The sequence below is a fragment of the Neoarius graeffei genome, chromosome 14 (genome assembly GCF_027579695.1).
Source record: "Neoarius graeffei isolate fNeoGra1 chromosome 14, fNeoGra1.pri, whole genome shotgun sequence".
Classification (NCBI taxonomy): Eukaryota; Metazoa; Chordata; class Actinopteri; order Siluriformes; family Ariidae; genus Neoarius; species Neoarius graeffei.
Genome location: NC_083582.1, coordinates 12,704,075 through 12,717,667, shown reverse-complemented (window position 1 = coordinate 12,717,667; position 13,593 = coordinate 12,704,075). Strand labels below are relative to the sequence as shown.

Below are 13,593 nucleotides of genomic sequence, written 5' to 3'. Positions count from 1 at the left end.
CATGTTAGCATGCTGAGCACTTCAGTCTGGGGCTGTCGTCTTTGTTTTTAGTCCATCGTCTGACGTGCAGAACCCCTTCTCTCAGGTGCTCTAGCTCATTTTGGTTCAAAATGGCTAAAATTAATACCAGAGAGAAAAATACAGTTTCTCATGATGGGCATCTTCCAGTCAAAATCTGTCAGTCTCTGAGCTATCAAGAGACCACCAAAGTCCAATAATTGTTGAACAATTTGTATCCTTTCTCAAAAAATAGTAATTTTTTTTCTTTAATATTGAAAAAATAAGAAGGGGACAGGGTCTAAATAATATTTTTTGAAATAATATCTATTATTTTGCTTCTAAAGTCAAGTGCATAAGAGCGCATACCACTTGTTTCATGATACAAGATCTGTACGATATGGTACCATATGGGAGCCAGCTTTGACACCACCTGTTGTATATTGCGTCACATCAGTGCACAGCTAAAGCCGTTTACATTTCAGTTAGTGGCCATCACTCTGCATTAGGTGATATTTAATGTTACATAAAACCAGTATGATGAAGATTTATTTATTTATTTATTTATAGATAGATAGATAGATAGATAGATAGATAGATAGATAGATAGATAGATAGATAGATAGATAGATAGATAATTTTATTTTCTTCAGATATGCAAATGTACCAAGTTAGGATTTCACTCTTATCTGATGACACTGCTGTCATCAACTTGTTGAAAACTCCACTGCTTTGTGATTTTAATAGAATATCAACTATGTAGTGAAGTCTGACTACCATAATTACCATTTTTTTGTATATATGTTTACTTAATTACCAAATTATTTGTGAGACTTAAACAAATGAAAAGTAGATCCTTGTAAACAGCACTACAGAAATATTTTAGAGGATGTGTGGATTTTAGGATCTCATTTAGAGTAAGTTTGTGGACAAATGAGTGGTGTTTGAAAATACAGAGGGACAGATGGGGATATTTAAAAGAGGTTCCCCTTCTTTATTAAAATGTAAGATTTTTACAACATAATAAAGCATGTTTCAAAGATGAAAGTATCAGTAAAAGCAGCTGTCATTTAAGTATTGTATATTTGTTGAAGTACACTGAAGTGGACCAAAAAATCTGAAGGAAAGATCTCATCTCATTATCTCTAGCCGCTTTATCCTGTTCTACAGGGTCGCAGGCAAGTTGGAGCCTATTCCAGCTGACTACGGGCGAAAGGCGGGGTACACCCTGGACAAGTCGCCAGGTCATCACAGGGCTGACACATAGACACAGACAACCATTCACACTCACATTCACACCTACGGTCAATTTAGAGTCACCAGTTAACCTAACCTGCATGTCTTTGAACTGTGGGGGAAACCGGAGCACCCAGAGGAAACCCACACGGACACGGGGAGAACATGCAAACTCCGCACAGAAAGGCCCTCGCCAGCCACGGGGCTCGAACCCAGACCTTCTTGCTGTGAGGCGACAGCGCTAACCACTACACCACCGTGCCGCCTGAAGGAAAGATTTTTTTTTTAATTTAATAACTTTTTCCTACTCTATGTACACCAAAATAGTTCTGTGTTGTGGAGTTCTTTTGATATAGGATATGAGATGGTTGAGATAATTTTTAAAAAACACCCCATCATTTTATTTAAAGGTCTCACATACCATCTTCTGTGTCGCTGTCAGTCACCATCTTTTTTGCACCTTCACAACAGTATCAGAATGCAAAGAATTTTTATCTTGAGCATCTCTTTTCTCTCAACTCTCAACACAGGAAAACTGGATGCCGTTTTCTCACCATGATGATTTCTCACAATGCCACCTGCTAGAATCCTCCACATTTACATAAAGTACACACGTGAGTACAGTCAGTACAGCAGCAGTGTCCGCAAGCATCCGAGTCATGTAGTGTCAAATATACTTCGGCCCTGAGACTTTACAAATGCAGGAACATGAAAATATCCTTTCTGTTCAGACAAAAGTAAAATGAATATGGTATTTTGAATCCCTGTTCAGAACAGACATCCCTGATCAAAGATGGTATTTATGTGGTGTTTACATGGTTTTATTCAGATTAATTGTAAAACAACAATCAATACCAAAGTTTGTGGTCAGAAAAAAACAGAGATAAAGCAGAATAGTAATGGATTTTATATTGAAATGCAAAAGAACAAAAAAAAAAACATAACTGTCCTGCTGATATCAATGTAGCTTTACACACACACACACACACACAGTCAGTAAGCAGTGGAGGCAGATGTAAGTGCAGAAGAGTTTATTGTGAAAACAACAGTCAGGCATATAATCCAAATTGGCAGGCAAAATCATCAACAGTGGACAGAGAAAGGTGGAGTGAGGCACAAACAGACCAAACTAGGCAAAAGACAAAAGCAGAAACCAAAATACAGACAAGAGTCTAAAACCAGGAAGATAGTACAAACATACAGCTCAGTACGTATCACTGTGAAACTCAATACTTTGCAACATCTGTGGTTTTCAGCATTCTTTTGTGCACACGTGATTGTGCTCTAAACTGGGACAGGTGCGTGTAATTAGTCTTTGAGGCATGCACTGCTCAGAGAGTGAACGTGCGCAAAAAGTTGTTCAACGCACGCCAAGTGTGTGCAGGTGTGCACGGATGTGACAGAACCCCCCCAGAGAGCTCCCTCTGTGAGCTAAAATCCCCTTTGGATGGCCCCGGCAATGAGGATCTGGTGCTGGATGCAGCGCCATCAGTGCTCCATTCTGGCTCGGGGCCGAGGTGGCACCAGATCTTGGGCTTAGGTGGGGGCTCGGGTCAGGCCTTGAACAGGGAGAAGGACAGACGGCGACTTGGGTTCCGGACTGGACATGGGCTCCAGACAGGACATGGATTTAGCTTCAGTGACGGTCTCATCCTTGGTGAAGCCGGGCGGCATGGCGACGACATCATCAAAGCCAGAGGGTGTGGCGACAACACCTTCAAAGCTGGGCAGTGCAGCAAAGAGCTTGTTCCCACTGAAATCTGGAGCTGAGGTCACCCTGTCAGCCCTGGCGCTGGCTCTGGAGTGAAGGCCTCCTCCTCTGCCTCTGTTTTGGCTTCCAGAGTCTCACCCCCCCCCACAAAAAAAAGAAAAAAAGAAAAAATTTATGGGGGTTCTCCTCCCTGGAAGTCTGGAACCAGGACTTGAGTTCCTTGGCTTTGCCTTGGCTGAGAGCTCCAGTACTGCATTTTCACTAAGCCTTCAGCCCACCGCTGTGCTGGTCTGGTGAGCCAATAAATCATGCAACTCACCCATAATGTCTCCGAAGGTTTGGACTCTACTAAGTCCTTGTGGAGAAAACTGCAGCAAAAATCCCTCCGGCAACTACTTCACCCCATCATATGATGCCGGTATATTCAGCCCTGGCTGCTGAAGAAAAACAACAGATCCAGGTTGAACAGTGTGTCTATTCTCCTCTGCTACAACCACGTGTAGGCAAAGTATTCTGTCAGTAAAGACAGTGGAGGTGGATGTAAGTGCAGAAGCGTTTACTGTGAAAACAACAATCGGGTATATAATCCACATCGGCAGGTAAAATCATCAACGGTGGGCAGGCAAAGGTGGAGTGAGGCACAAACAGACTAGAATAGGCAAAAGACAAAAGCAGAAACCAAAATACAGACAAGAGTCTAAAGCTAGGAAGACGGTACAAACATACGACTCAGTCAGGGTCACTGGGAAGCTCAATACTTTACAACGTCTGTAGTTTTCAGCGTCCTTTTATGCATGAACTAATTGCAGTCTAATCTGGGACAGGTGCATGTAATTAGTCTTTGAGGCGCGTGCCACTCAGAGAGTGAATGCACATGAGAAGTTCGACGCACGCCAAGTGCAAATGTGCGCGGATGCACATAGATGTCACACACACACACACACACATATCTACTTTTATAGGTATACAAAATGTTTTTATATGCAACAACCTTTCCTGTGTTCCTGTACAGAATGATATATGCAGTTATAGCTTAGCTTAGCATGGAGCTTAGCTTAGGGCTTAGCATGGGCTTGACTCCACGATAGTGAGTATGGACTTATAGGAGCCTTTCACGTGACATCATCGTAACTGTGGATTTGTTTATACGGCCAAGCTTTGTGTTTGACAATGAGCAGCACAAGTGCACATGAGTGATTGTAAGCCCAATTCAGCACATCTACAGATAAACTTGTAGAAGTTCCATCTAAAAGAACAACACCAGAGACCTGTAGTGCTTTTGGATGCAATAACAGATGCGGAGATAAACCTACTTTAACTTTTCAACACTTCCTGGTGAACCCAGAAAGACAAAAAAATGGCAAGCTGCAGTTAAACAGGAAGACTGGATGATAAAAACATTCCCGTGTGTGTGGAGAACATTTTACATCAGGTTAGTATGAAAGCTCTGTGCAATGTTAAACTGTAGATCTGGATGGGAGCTTTGCATGTAATATATTTTATTAGACCTAATGCTTGGCTCAACTAGCAGCATGTTTGTTCTCATCTCATCTCATTATCTCTAGCCGCTTTATCCTGTTCTGCAGGGTCGCAGGCAAGCTGGAGCCTATCCCAGCTGACTACGGGCGAAAGGCGGGGTACACCCTGGACAAGTTGCCAGGTCATCACAGGGCTGACACATAGACAACCATTCACACTCACATTCATACCTACGGTCAATTTAGAGTCACCAGTTAACCTAACCTGCATGTCTTTGGACTGGGGGGGAAACCGGAGCACCCAGCATGTTTGTTATGTACTGATAATGTAGACTTGGCTAAACACCATAAAATATGTGAGCTCTAGGCTCTGGCTTGTTTATCATTCTTTGAAGTACATGTTTGAGCTTACCTTTGTCATAATAAGGTATTTTTCTTTATCGGGAATTTCACGTAACATTCCGTCTCAAAACCTGCCTCCAAATACTGGTAGGCATCTGTTCTTTCATGTGCTTTCAGAATCTCCAGTGAATTTAGAAGTCCCAAATACTAAATAGTTCAGGATGTCATAGTGTCTCAAATCTGGTAGCTGGTTTGCCGAACACTTTTCAAGTGGAATAAATACATCTCATCTCATTATCTCTAGCCGCTTTATCCTTCTACAGGGTCGCAGGCAAGCTGGAGCCTATCCCAGCTGACTACGGGCGAAAGGCGGGGTACACCCTGGACAAGTCGCCAGGTCATCACAGGGCTGACACATAGACACAGACAACCATTCACACTCACATTCACACCTACGGTCAATTTAGAGTCACCAGTTAACCTAACCTGCATGTCTTTGGACTGTGGGGGAAACCGGAGCACCCGGAGGAAACCCACGCGGACACGGGGAGAACATGCAAACTCCACACAGAAACGCCCTCGCCGGCCCCAGGGCTTGAACCCAGGACCTTCTTGCTGTGAGGCAACAGCGCTAACCACTACACCACCGTGCCGCTGGAATAAATACATTTGTGGGTAAATTTCAGATGACTTTGCAGTCAGTACCTTTAAACAATAAAATAAATATCAAACTTTAATATCAGATAGATTTTAAAACCTAATCTTTATTTAGACAAGAAAAGTTGACAATAGTTGGGCGGCACGGTGGTGTAGTGGTTAGCACTGTTGCCTCACAGCAAGAAGGTTCTGGGTTTGACCCCAGTGGCTGATGGGGGCCTTTCTGTGTGGGGTTTGCATGTTCTCTCCGTGTCTGCATGGATTTTCTCTGGGTGCTCCGGTTTCCCCCACAGTTCAAAGACATGCAGTTAGGTTAACGTGGGGCAGCCTTGGGCTGAAGTGCCCTTGAGTGATGCACCTAACCCCCAACTGCTCCTGGGGTGCTGTAGCATGGCTGCCCACTGCTCTGGGTATGTGTGTGTGCATGTGTGTGTTCACTGTTTCATATGAGTTAAATGCAGAGAAGAATTTCACTGTGCTTAAGTGTACATGTGATAAATAAAGTTGTTGTTGTTCTTCTTCTTCTGAATTAATAAATCCAGTCATAATATCAAGCAACTGGAAAATAAAACTATTCTACAGGAAGGGCATTACACAAAGGATTACATAAATAAAATACAAACATAAAAATATAACACATTACAAGCAACTTTAAAACAAATCTTAAGGTGATCAAACCAGTGCATTCAGTCTGTTCAGGTCAGAGCTGGTGTCTTCTCTTCTTAGCATGATATAGACACACCTGAATGATCCAGGACACCAAGCTGCGAAAAGTTCTGCTGTTATAGAGGCAGTCACACTTCCTGATGATTAATTTTCCGAATTTTGTGCATTTCATTACTTGCACCTGGCACAATCTTGTGGGGTTTTGTTGTTGTTGTTGCATCACCTGAGATTTGTTTGTAGATATTGGTGAGAATGACACAATTATTATTTAGTCCCTGATTTAAAAAAATAATAACCAGAATTGAAGGAAGGTACACTTTGTTTTCCCCATCACTCTCTGTCACAGCCAGATCGTTTTATGCTTGGGGCTGTATTAACTAATCAACTAATACAGTCACAAGTGAGTGCTATTGGGATGCCAACTATTCAGGTGATGGGGGGGAAAAACTGTGTCAGACAGTAAAGAAAACAGATAAATATTAAACTTTGGCCATCTTTGAGAAGTTTTTGGTAAAAAAAAAATTCTGAATGTTTTATTCTGAAGTAAAACTCCATAATAAGCCCACTGTAATAAGAAAAATCCATTACACTCTTTAATATTAGTGTATGGAGGTACTGTATACAGCTGAATATATATAATGAGTCTAAGTAAATTAATTGTGAATCAAATTTTACTGTTTTGTTATTTGTAGACATTAAATGTAGTTATATAAATAATTATTGTAGAATGAAAGACCACGGGGTACCATCTTACCTGCTAAGACCCTGAGGGCTCAGATTCAGGAGCCAGAACCTCGAGTTCATGTTCATGATTGTGTGAAGGTGAGTTCTGTGTTTAGAGTGAGATGTTACTTTAGGAACTGTTCTGCACATTTGTGTCATGATGTACAATGTAAAAACTGCACAAAAGTTAATGATGTTAATCAGTTTTTGATGAAAGCTTGTATTTATTCCATGTTTAATATCACACAGTGATATACTCACCCTCTGTATCTGTTTACACCCACACAGCCTGTCTTTGTCTTTTCTAAATCTGCAACAACAAGAGCAAAAAATGATCATGTCTTCTGTCTGAATAAAATATTTCTATATATTTGCATGCCTCAACAATACACACGTACCTTTCTCTGTTCTCCATCCCTGTGTGATGAGGGGAAAAAATGTTTTAGAATAGAAACTGGTCATGTTTAGTGCATGCACAAGTACTAAACAGATCCAGCTATAAAATGAGTGTAGTTTGAAATAAGTTACATATTTATGTGGTAAATATTATTTTTATTCTTATAGGAATCTTGTATATTACTGCATGAATAGTCTGAGTATCTAGTAACTTATAATCAAATAATACATCTATAGTAAAGAGTTTTGGAAAGGGATTACATCGAAAATGTACTGTTGTACACTTTTTTTTTGTTGTTTTCACAACAATTATTTTCATATTGATTTACTCCCCTAACCCCATTTCAAAAAAAGTTGGGATATTTTCCAAAGTGCAGTAAAAACAAAAATCTATGATTTGTTAATTGTCAGAGATGAGGGTTACAGACAGATGTAAATGTAGGAAGATGTGTGTGGCAGCAGGGGTGTGGCCTAGCATCAGTTTGTGAATGGAGGGCGGGGCCAGGGAAGGTGAGTGGCAAAGTCAATGCACTTGTTGTTGATTAATGTTGTGTGTGTGTGTGTGTGTGTGTGTGTTGCAGTGACGGTGGAGGATAGAAAAGGAGAGAGAAAGCAGGGAGAAGGGATCTCCCCAGACCAGAACACAGCTGTGTGTATGCATGTCTCTGTGTGTGTCTAAACAGACGTTAAAGCTGAAAAGCAAAAGAAAAATAAAAGTGTGTGAGAATGTCATCTCTCGCCTGCCATGCTTCTGTACTCCACCCACATCAGGGACTTATTACAGTGGTGCCGAAACTCAGGAGTATGGAAGGGACCCACCACACGGAGTCCTTCCCATTTAAGGTTCTCATCCATGCCCTCGCTACCACTCAGCAAAACCAGCATCAAGCGCTGACCACCCTCTGAAAGGAGCAAGAGCAACGCTTTGAAGCCTTGATACTGGCCCAGCAGAAAGATCGACAGGCATTCCGGCATCTGCTTGCATTGGCGGGGGCCTCAACTGCCACCGCAGCAGACCCTCCCCACGTCACCCCCATGAAGATGGGCCCACATGATGATCCGGAAGCCTTTATCGCTCTCTTTGAGCAAGCGGCCAAGGTGTCGGCGTGGCCGCTTGAGCACCATGTGGTGCGCCTACTCCCACTTCTGACTGGTGAGGTGCAGCTTGCTGTGCAGCAGCTCCCCGCCGACAGCCGGCTTGTATACGCTGACCTAAAGAGAGCCATCCTGCAGCGTGTCGGCCGCTTCCCGGAACAACATCACTGGCGCTTCTGGACACTGACGTTGGAGGAGGCCTGCTGGCCGTTCGCATTTGGCCAACAGCTCCGGGATGCCTGCTTGTGGTGGCTGAGGCCAGACAACCACAACGCCAATGGGATCATCGATCTAGTGACACTGGAACAGTTTATCGCTCGACTTCTGTAAAGAATGATGGAATGGGTTCAGTGTCATTGCCCTGCATCACTGGAGTAAGCCATCGAGTTGGTGGAGGACCATCTGGCGGTGGTTCTAATGGCAGGTGGACAGGTCACCTCTTCTTGTTTCCTCTCTCTCTTTCTCTCTCTCTGTCTCTCTTCCCCTTCCCCCTCCTCTTCCCTTCCCCGCCCCATTCCCCCACCACAGATGCAGGGGCCAGCTCCTCCCCAGCCAGCCTGTCATACCCATGGTGTCCTCCCATCTCCCTTTTCGGTGCCTATGTCTTCTCCTCCTCAGGTGAGTGATACTCATAACGCCAGTGCAGAAGGAAAGCTTGGGCCGGTGTGCTGACACTGCAGGGAGCCGGTGCATCTCCAGAGTCAGTGCTCTGCAATGGAGGTGGGAGCTGTGGTCTGGATCCCTGATGTGCCAGAGACTGCCCCTGATTGGGCCGGAGCATATTGTATACCAGTAAGTGATCAAGGGGATATGTACCATGCATTGGTGGATTCCAGTTGTAATCAGACCTCCATCCACCAAAGTCTGGTGCAAGGTGAGGCATTGGGGAGAGCACAAACAGTGAAGGTTTTGTGTGTGCACAGTGATATTCACAATTATCCTCTAGTGTCTGTCCATATTCTTTTCCGGGGACAAAAGCATAGACTAAAGGTGGCAGTTAATCCACGCCTCACCCATCTGCTGATTTTGGGGGCCGATTGGCTGGGGTTAAGAAACTTAATGGAACACATAGTAGGGGGTGGGTCCTGCAATGATACATCATGGGGAAATCTCGGTGTGGCATTGACTGGGGAAGCTGTCACAGAGTCCTCTACGTCAGCACCATGTTAGAGCGATGTGGGAAGCAGCTCACCCCTCTTCCCTCTCTCGGGGATTCCCTTGAGGATTTCTCATTACAGCAGTCATGAGACGAGATTCTGCATCATGCATTTGACCAAGTGAGAGTAATCAATGGTCAAACTCTCCAGCCAAATGTGACACCCGCCTTCCTGTATTTTTCTATTATTAAAGATAGGCTGTATCTAGTGATCAGAGCTGAGAACAGCAGCTGACCAAAAAAAAGGAAAGGTACTACCAAGCCCAAAGAGGCCAGTGGGGGGAAAGAGGGGGACACCCCCCTCTCGAACTGAGAAAATTTTGCATTTTCAAGGGCTGAAAGATGCATTTTCCTGGCATCTGACATGGTGAATTTACCTCATTAGATACCCCCAAATCCTGTCAGTAATCCTGTCTGCTTAGTATGTACATAAGACTACATCAGCATCAAACTTCTCTTGTGCCTCCTCAACTTTAATCTCTGCAGTTTATCTAAACAACACCTGAGATGCAATTTAGTTCCCTATCACCCAGTAGCATACCATCTGGCTATGTGTTTCAATCAAAATGGTATCCTGTCAACTTAGTATGTAGAATACAAGACAGTCTTATTAGACTACATCAGCACCAGACTTCCTCTTGTGCCTCACCAACTTTCAACTATGCAATCTATCTACAAGTCAACAACATTTGAGCTGGAATTTGGTTCCCTAGCACCCAGGAGTATACCATCTGGTTATATCTAATCTCATCTCATCTCATTATCTGTAGCCACTTTATCCTGTTCTACAGGGTCGCAGGCAAGCTGGAGCCTATCCCAGCTGACTACGGGCGAAAGGTGGGGTATACCCTGGACAAGTCGCCAGGTCAGCACAGGGCTGACACATAGACACAGACAACCATTCACACTCACACCTACGGTCAATTTAAAGTCACCAGTTAACCTAACCTGCATGTCTTTGGACTGTGGGGGAAACCGGAGCACCCGGAGGAAACCCACGTGGACACAGGGAGAACACGCAAACTCCGCACAGAAAGGCCCTCGCCGGCCATGGGGCTCGAACCCAGACCTTCTTGCTGTGAGGTGACAGCGCTAACCACTACACCACCATGCCGCCCCACCATCTGGTTATATGTTTCAATTAAAATGGAATCTTGTCTGCTTAGAATAAACAATACCAGACTACATCAGTACCAAGAGGGGGAGAGTATTGTCCCCAAAATGTATGCAATGCATTCCCTTTCTCTACGATCATGTCTGCAAGAACCATAGTGTTAGCCAGACAGGTCAGGTTGTCTTTCGGACTCACTTGTCAGTAAACCCGCTGAGAGTAAGCAAACTACAAACATGGACAACCCAGACTACAACTCCCAGTACACACAGCCCCCTCTATCTCCCACCTACTGAATCACAGCTGGCTCACATTTCCGCAATTATCTGTCCCTCCATATAAACCCCAGTCACATTCACACCATTACGAAGTATAATCCTGAGTTTCCCAGTTCGTACCAAGTCTTGTGTCTTTCTGATTGCTTTTCTGACTATTGACACTTGCTAGCTCTTCCTCGTTTTCTTGATCTTTGTCTTGTCCTCATTACACTGTTTGCTGATTGCCCGGCCCACGCTAGCCTACTGACTATGATTCCAGTCCCTCGTTTTAGCTTGGTTTACTCTTCGAAAGCTGTCTTCTGCCGCACATACATCTGTAAGTGCCTGCATCCTCACAGGATACTTTTCCAAGCATGGATGTAGCGGAAGATTCAAAACAGATGGCTCTCAACACACAGGGGCGTTTGCTAGGAGAACATCAACAGATCCTTGCTGATTTGAGCACCAGAATGACACAGCTTGCAAAGGTGGTGTCGCAGGCCCTCCTAGAGCACCCCAAGCCTTCTCCTCATCTGGCGTTACAACTCCCTATGCCTGAGAAGTTCGCTGGAGACACCACCACATGTAAAGGTTTTTACTGCAATGCTCTTTGTATTTCACCACTATGGCAGATTTACCCGATGAGCACAAAATTGCAAAGTTTCTGTCTCTCCTCCTGGACAAAGCGCTCCGCTGGGCTACTGCTGTCTGGAACAGGGAAGGAGAACAAACGAAATCCTACAAACAGTTTATCTCCCTATTTACGAGGGTGTTTGATCATGAACCAGAAGGGATCGAGGTTGGTGAATGTCTACTCGCCAGTTTGCAGGGTACTCGAAGTGTTGCTAAGTATGCCCTGGACTTCAGGATGCTAGCAGCCCCCAGCGGATGGAATGACCCCGCCCTGAATGCGGTTTTTCATCAAGGTCTACGTCCCGAGATTATCAGCGAACTGGTGTGTAAGGATGAGAATCTCTTGCTGGATGCCCTCATTGACCTGGCAATTCAGTTAGACCAGCTTTTAAAGCACTGGCCCTCTCTCCACGATGGCACCAAGCCTGCTCCACCACCAGAGGACAACTCACCTATGGAGGTTTCACGCACAAGGTTGACCTATGCAGAGCACGCCAGATGATGCAGGGAGGGACTGTGCTTCTACTGTGGAAGTTCAGATCACAGCATTCAGCATTGTCCAGTCTGACCTGCCCAGGGAGCTCCAGCAGATAAACCTGTCCAAGCTACAAGTTTGGTGAGAGAACTGAACTCTAAATCCTTCCAAATTCCAGTGTTGCTAAAAGTGGCGTCCTCCACTCGTGTCCTGTCTGCTTTCATTGACTCAGGAGCAGAGGGGAACTTTATCAGTAAAACCCTTGTGCAGAAGCTCAACCTGCCAGTCACCCCTTTGTACAGTGCTCTTAGCATCAGGACAATCGATGGAGGACCCATAGGCAACAGACTTGTCACAGCACTAACTCAACCCATACAGATACAGATGGGAGCATTGCATAAGTAGCTCATCTCACTCTCCATCATGACAACTGTTCATCACAATATCATCTTTGGATATCCCTGGCTACAACTCCATGATCCTCTCATCTCTTGGTAAAACAAAGAAATTCTCCAGTGGTCACCCACATGTTTTCAGAGCTGCCTTTCTTGTCCTCAATTCCAGGTGTCCTCCGCTTCTGTAGAGAGTCCTCTACCTGACTCCATGTACAATGTTCCCGAGTGCTACCGGGATCTTTCCAAAGCCTTCAGTAAGGGAAAGGCCTGCGGGTTACCGCCACACTGGCCATATGACTGTGCCATAGATCTACTGCTAGGTATGGCTCTGCCCCAAGGTCACATTTATTCCCTATCCCAAAAGGAACACACTGCCATGGAGGAATGCATTTAGGAGGCTCTCCAGCAGGGTTATATCCGCCAGTCAAAATCTCCTGCGTCTGCTGGCTTCTTCTTTGTGGAGAAACGAGGGGGCAGGCTGAGACTCTGCATTGATTACTGAGGACTTAATGAAGTCATCGTCAAATACCCATATCCTCTCCCTCTGGTTCCAGCAGCTCTGGAGCAACTCCATTCCCCCAAGGTTTTTTCCAAGCTTGATCTACACAGCGCATATAACCTGATCCGGATTAAACAGGACAGTGAATGGAAAACCACCTTCAGCATGGCCACAGGTCACTTCAAATACTGGGTCATGCTGTATGGCCTTTCTTCAGCACCCAGCGTGTTCCAAAGCTTCATCAATGATGTGCTGTGGGACATGCTGGGCAAATATGTAATTGCCTACATTGATGACATTTTGATATATTCTTCAGACTTCCACAGTCACCAGAAGCATGTCAGAGCAGTTCTCAAGCATTTATTGGAAAAACACCTCTATGTAAAGGCAGAGAAATGTGAGTTCCATCGAAGAAAGATCTCTTTCCTGGGCTACATAATCAGTGCGGAAGGAGTAAGTATGGACTCAACCAAAGTCTCAGCAGTGACCTCCTGGCCAACCCCCAAGTCAGTCAAGGATCTTCAGAGATTCCTAGGCTTTGCAAACTTTTATCGGCGTTTCATTAGGAACTTCAGCACCTTGGCCGCTCCTTTAACCACATTACTGAAGAAGGGTCCCAAGTGTCTTCAGTGGAATCCAATGGCAGAGGAGGCCTTCAACTGGCTAAAGCTAGCTTTCCCTTCAGCTCCGATACTCCAGCACCCTGACCCTACAAAACCATTCATCGTGGAGGTAGATGCCTCGGAAACGGGAGTAGGAGCCATCT

At 44.7% G+C, this 13,593-nt stretch overlaps 1 protein-coding gene across 5 annotated transcripts in view; it reads right to left on the bottom strand.

Moving 5' to 3' along the window:
- Positions 1 to 5,697: 5,697 nt before the first annotated feature.
- Positions 5,698 to 13,593, bottom strand: part of LOC132897980 (uncharacterized) — a 127,429-nt gene continuing 119,533 nt past the window's right edge. For 2 of the 5 annotated variants that reach the window (XM_060939296.1, XM_060939300.1), the window contains 3 exons: positions 7,072 to 7,120; positions 6,842 to 6,916; positions 5,698 to 6,185 (listed from right to left, as the gene is read on the bottom strand). In XM_060939296.1, the coding sequence (XP_060795279.1) occupies positions 6,122 to 6,185; positions 6,842 to 6,916; positions 7,072 to 7,120 (188 nt within the window). In that variant the 3' untranslated portion in view covers positions 5,698 to 6,121. Of the gene's footprint in view, positions 6,311 to 6,841; positions 6,917 to 7,071; positions 7,121 to 7,208; positions 7,228 to 13,593 lie in introns of all 5 variants that reach the window. The other 3 variants (XM_060939297.1, XM_060939298.1, XM_060939299.1) reach the window with 3 other exon arrangements.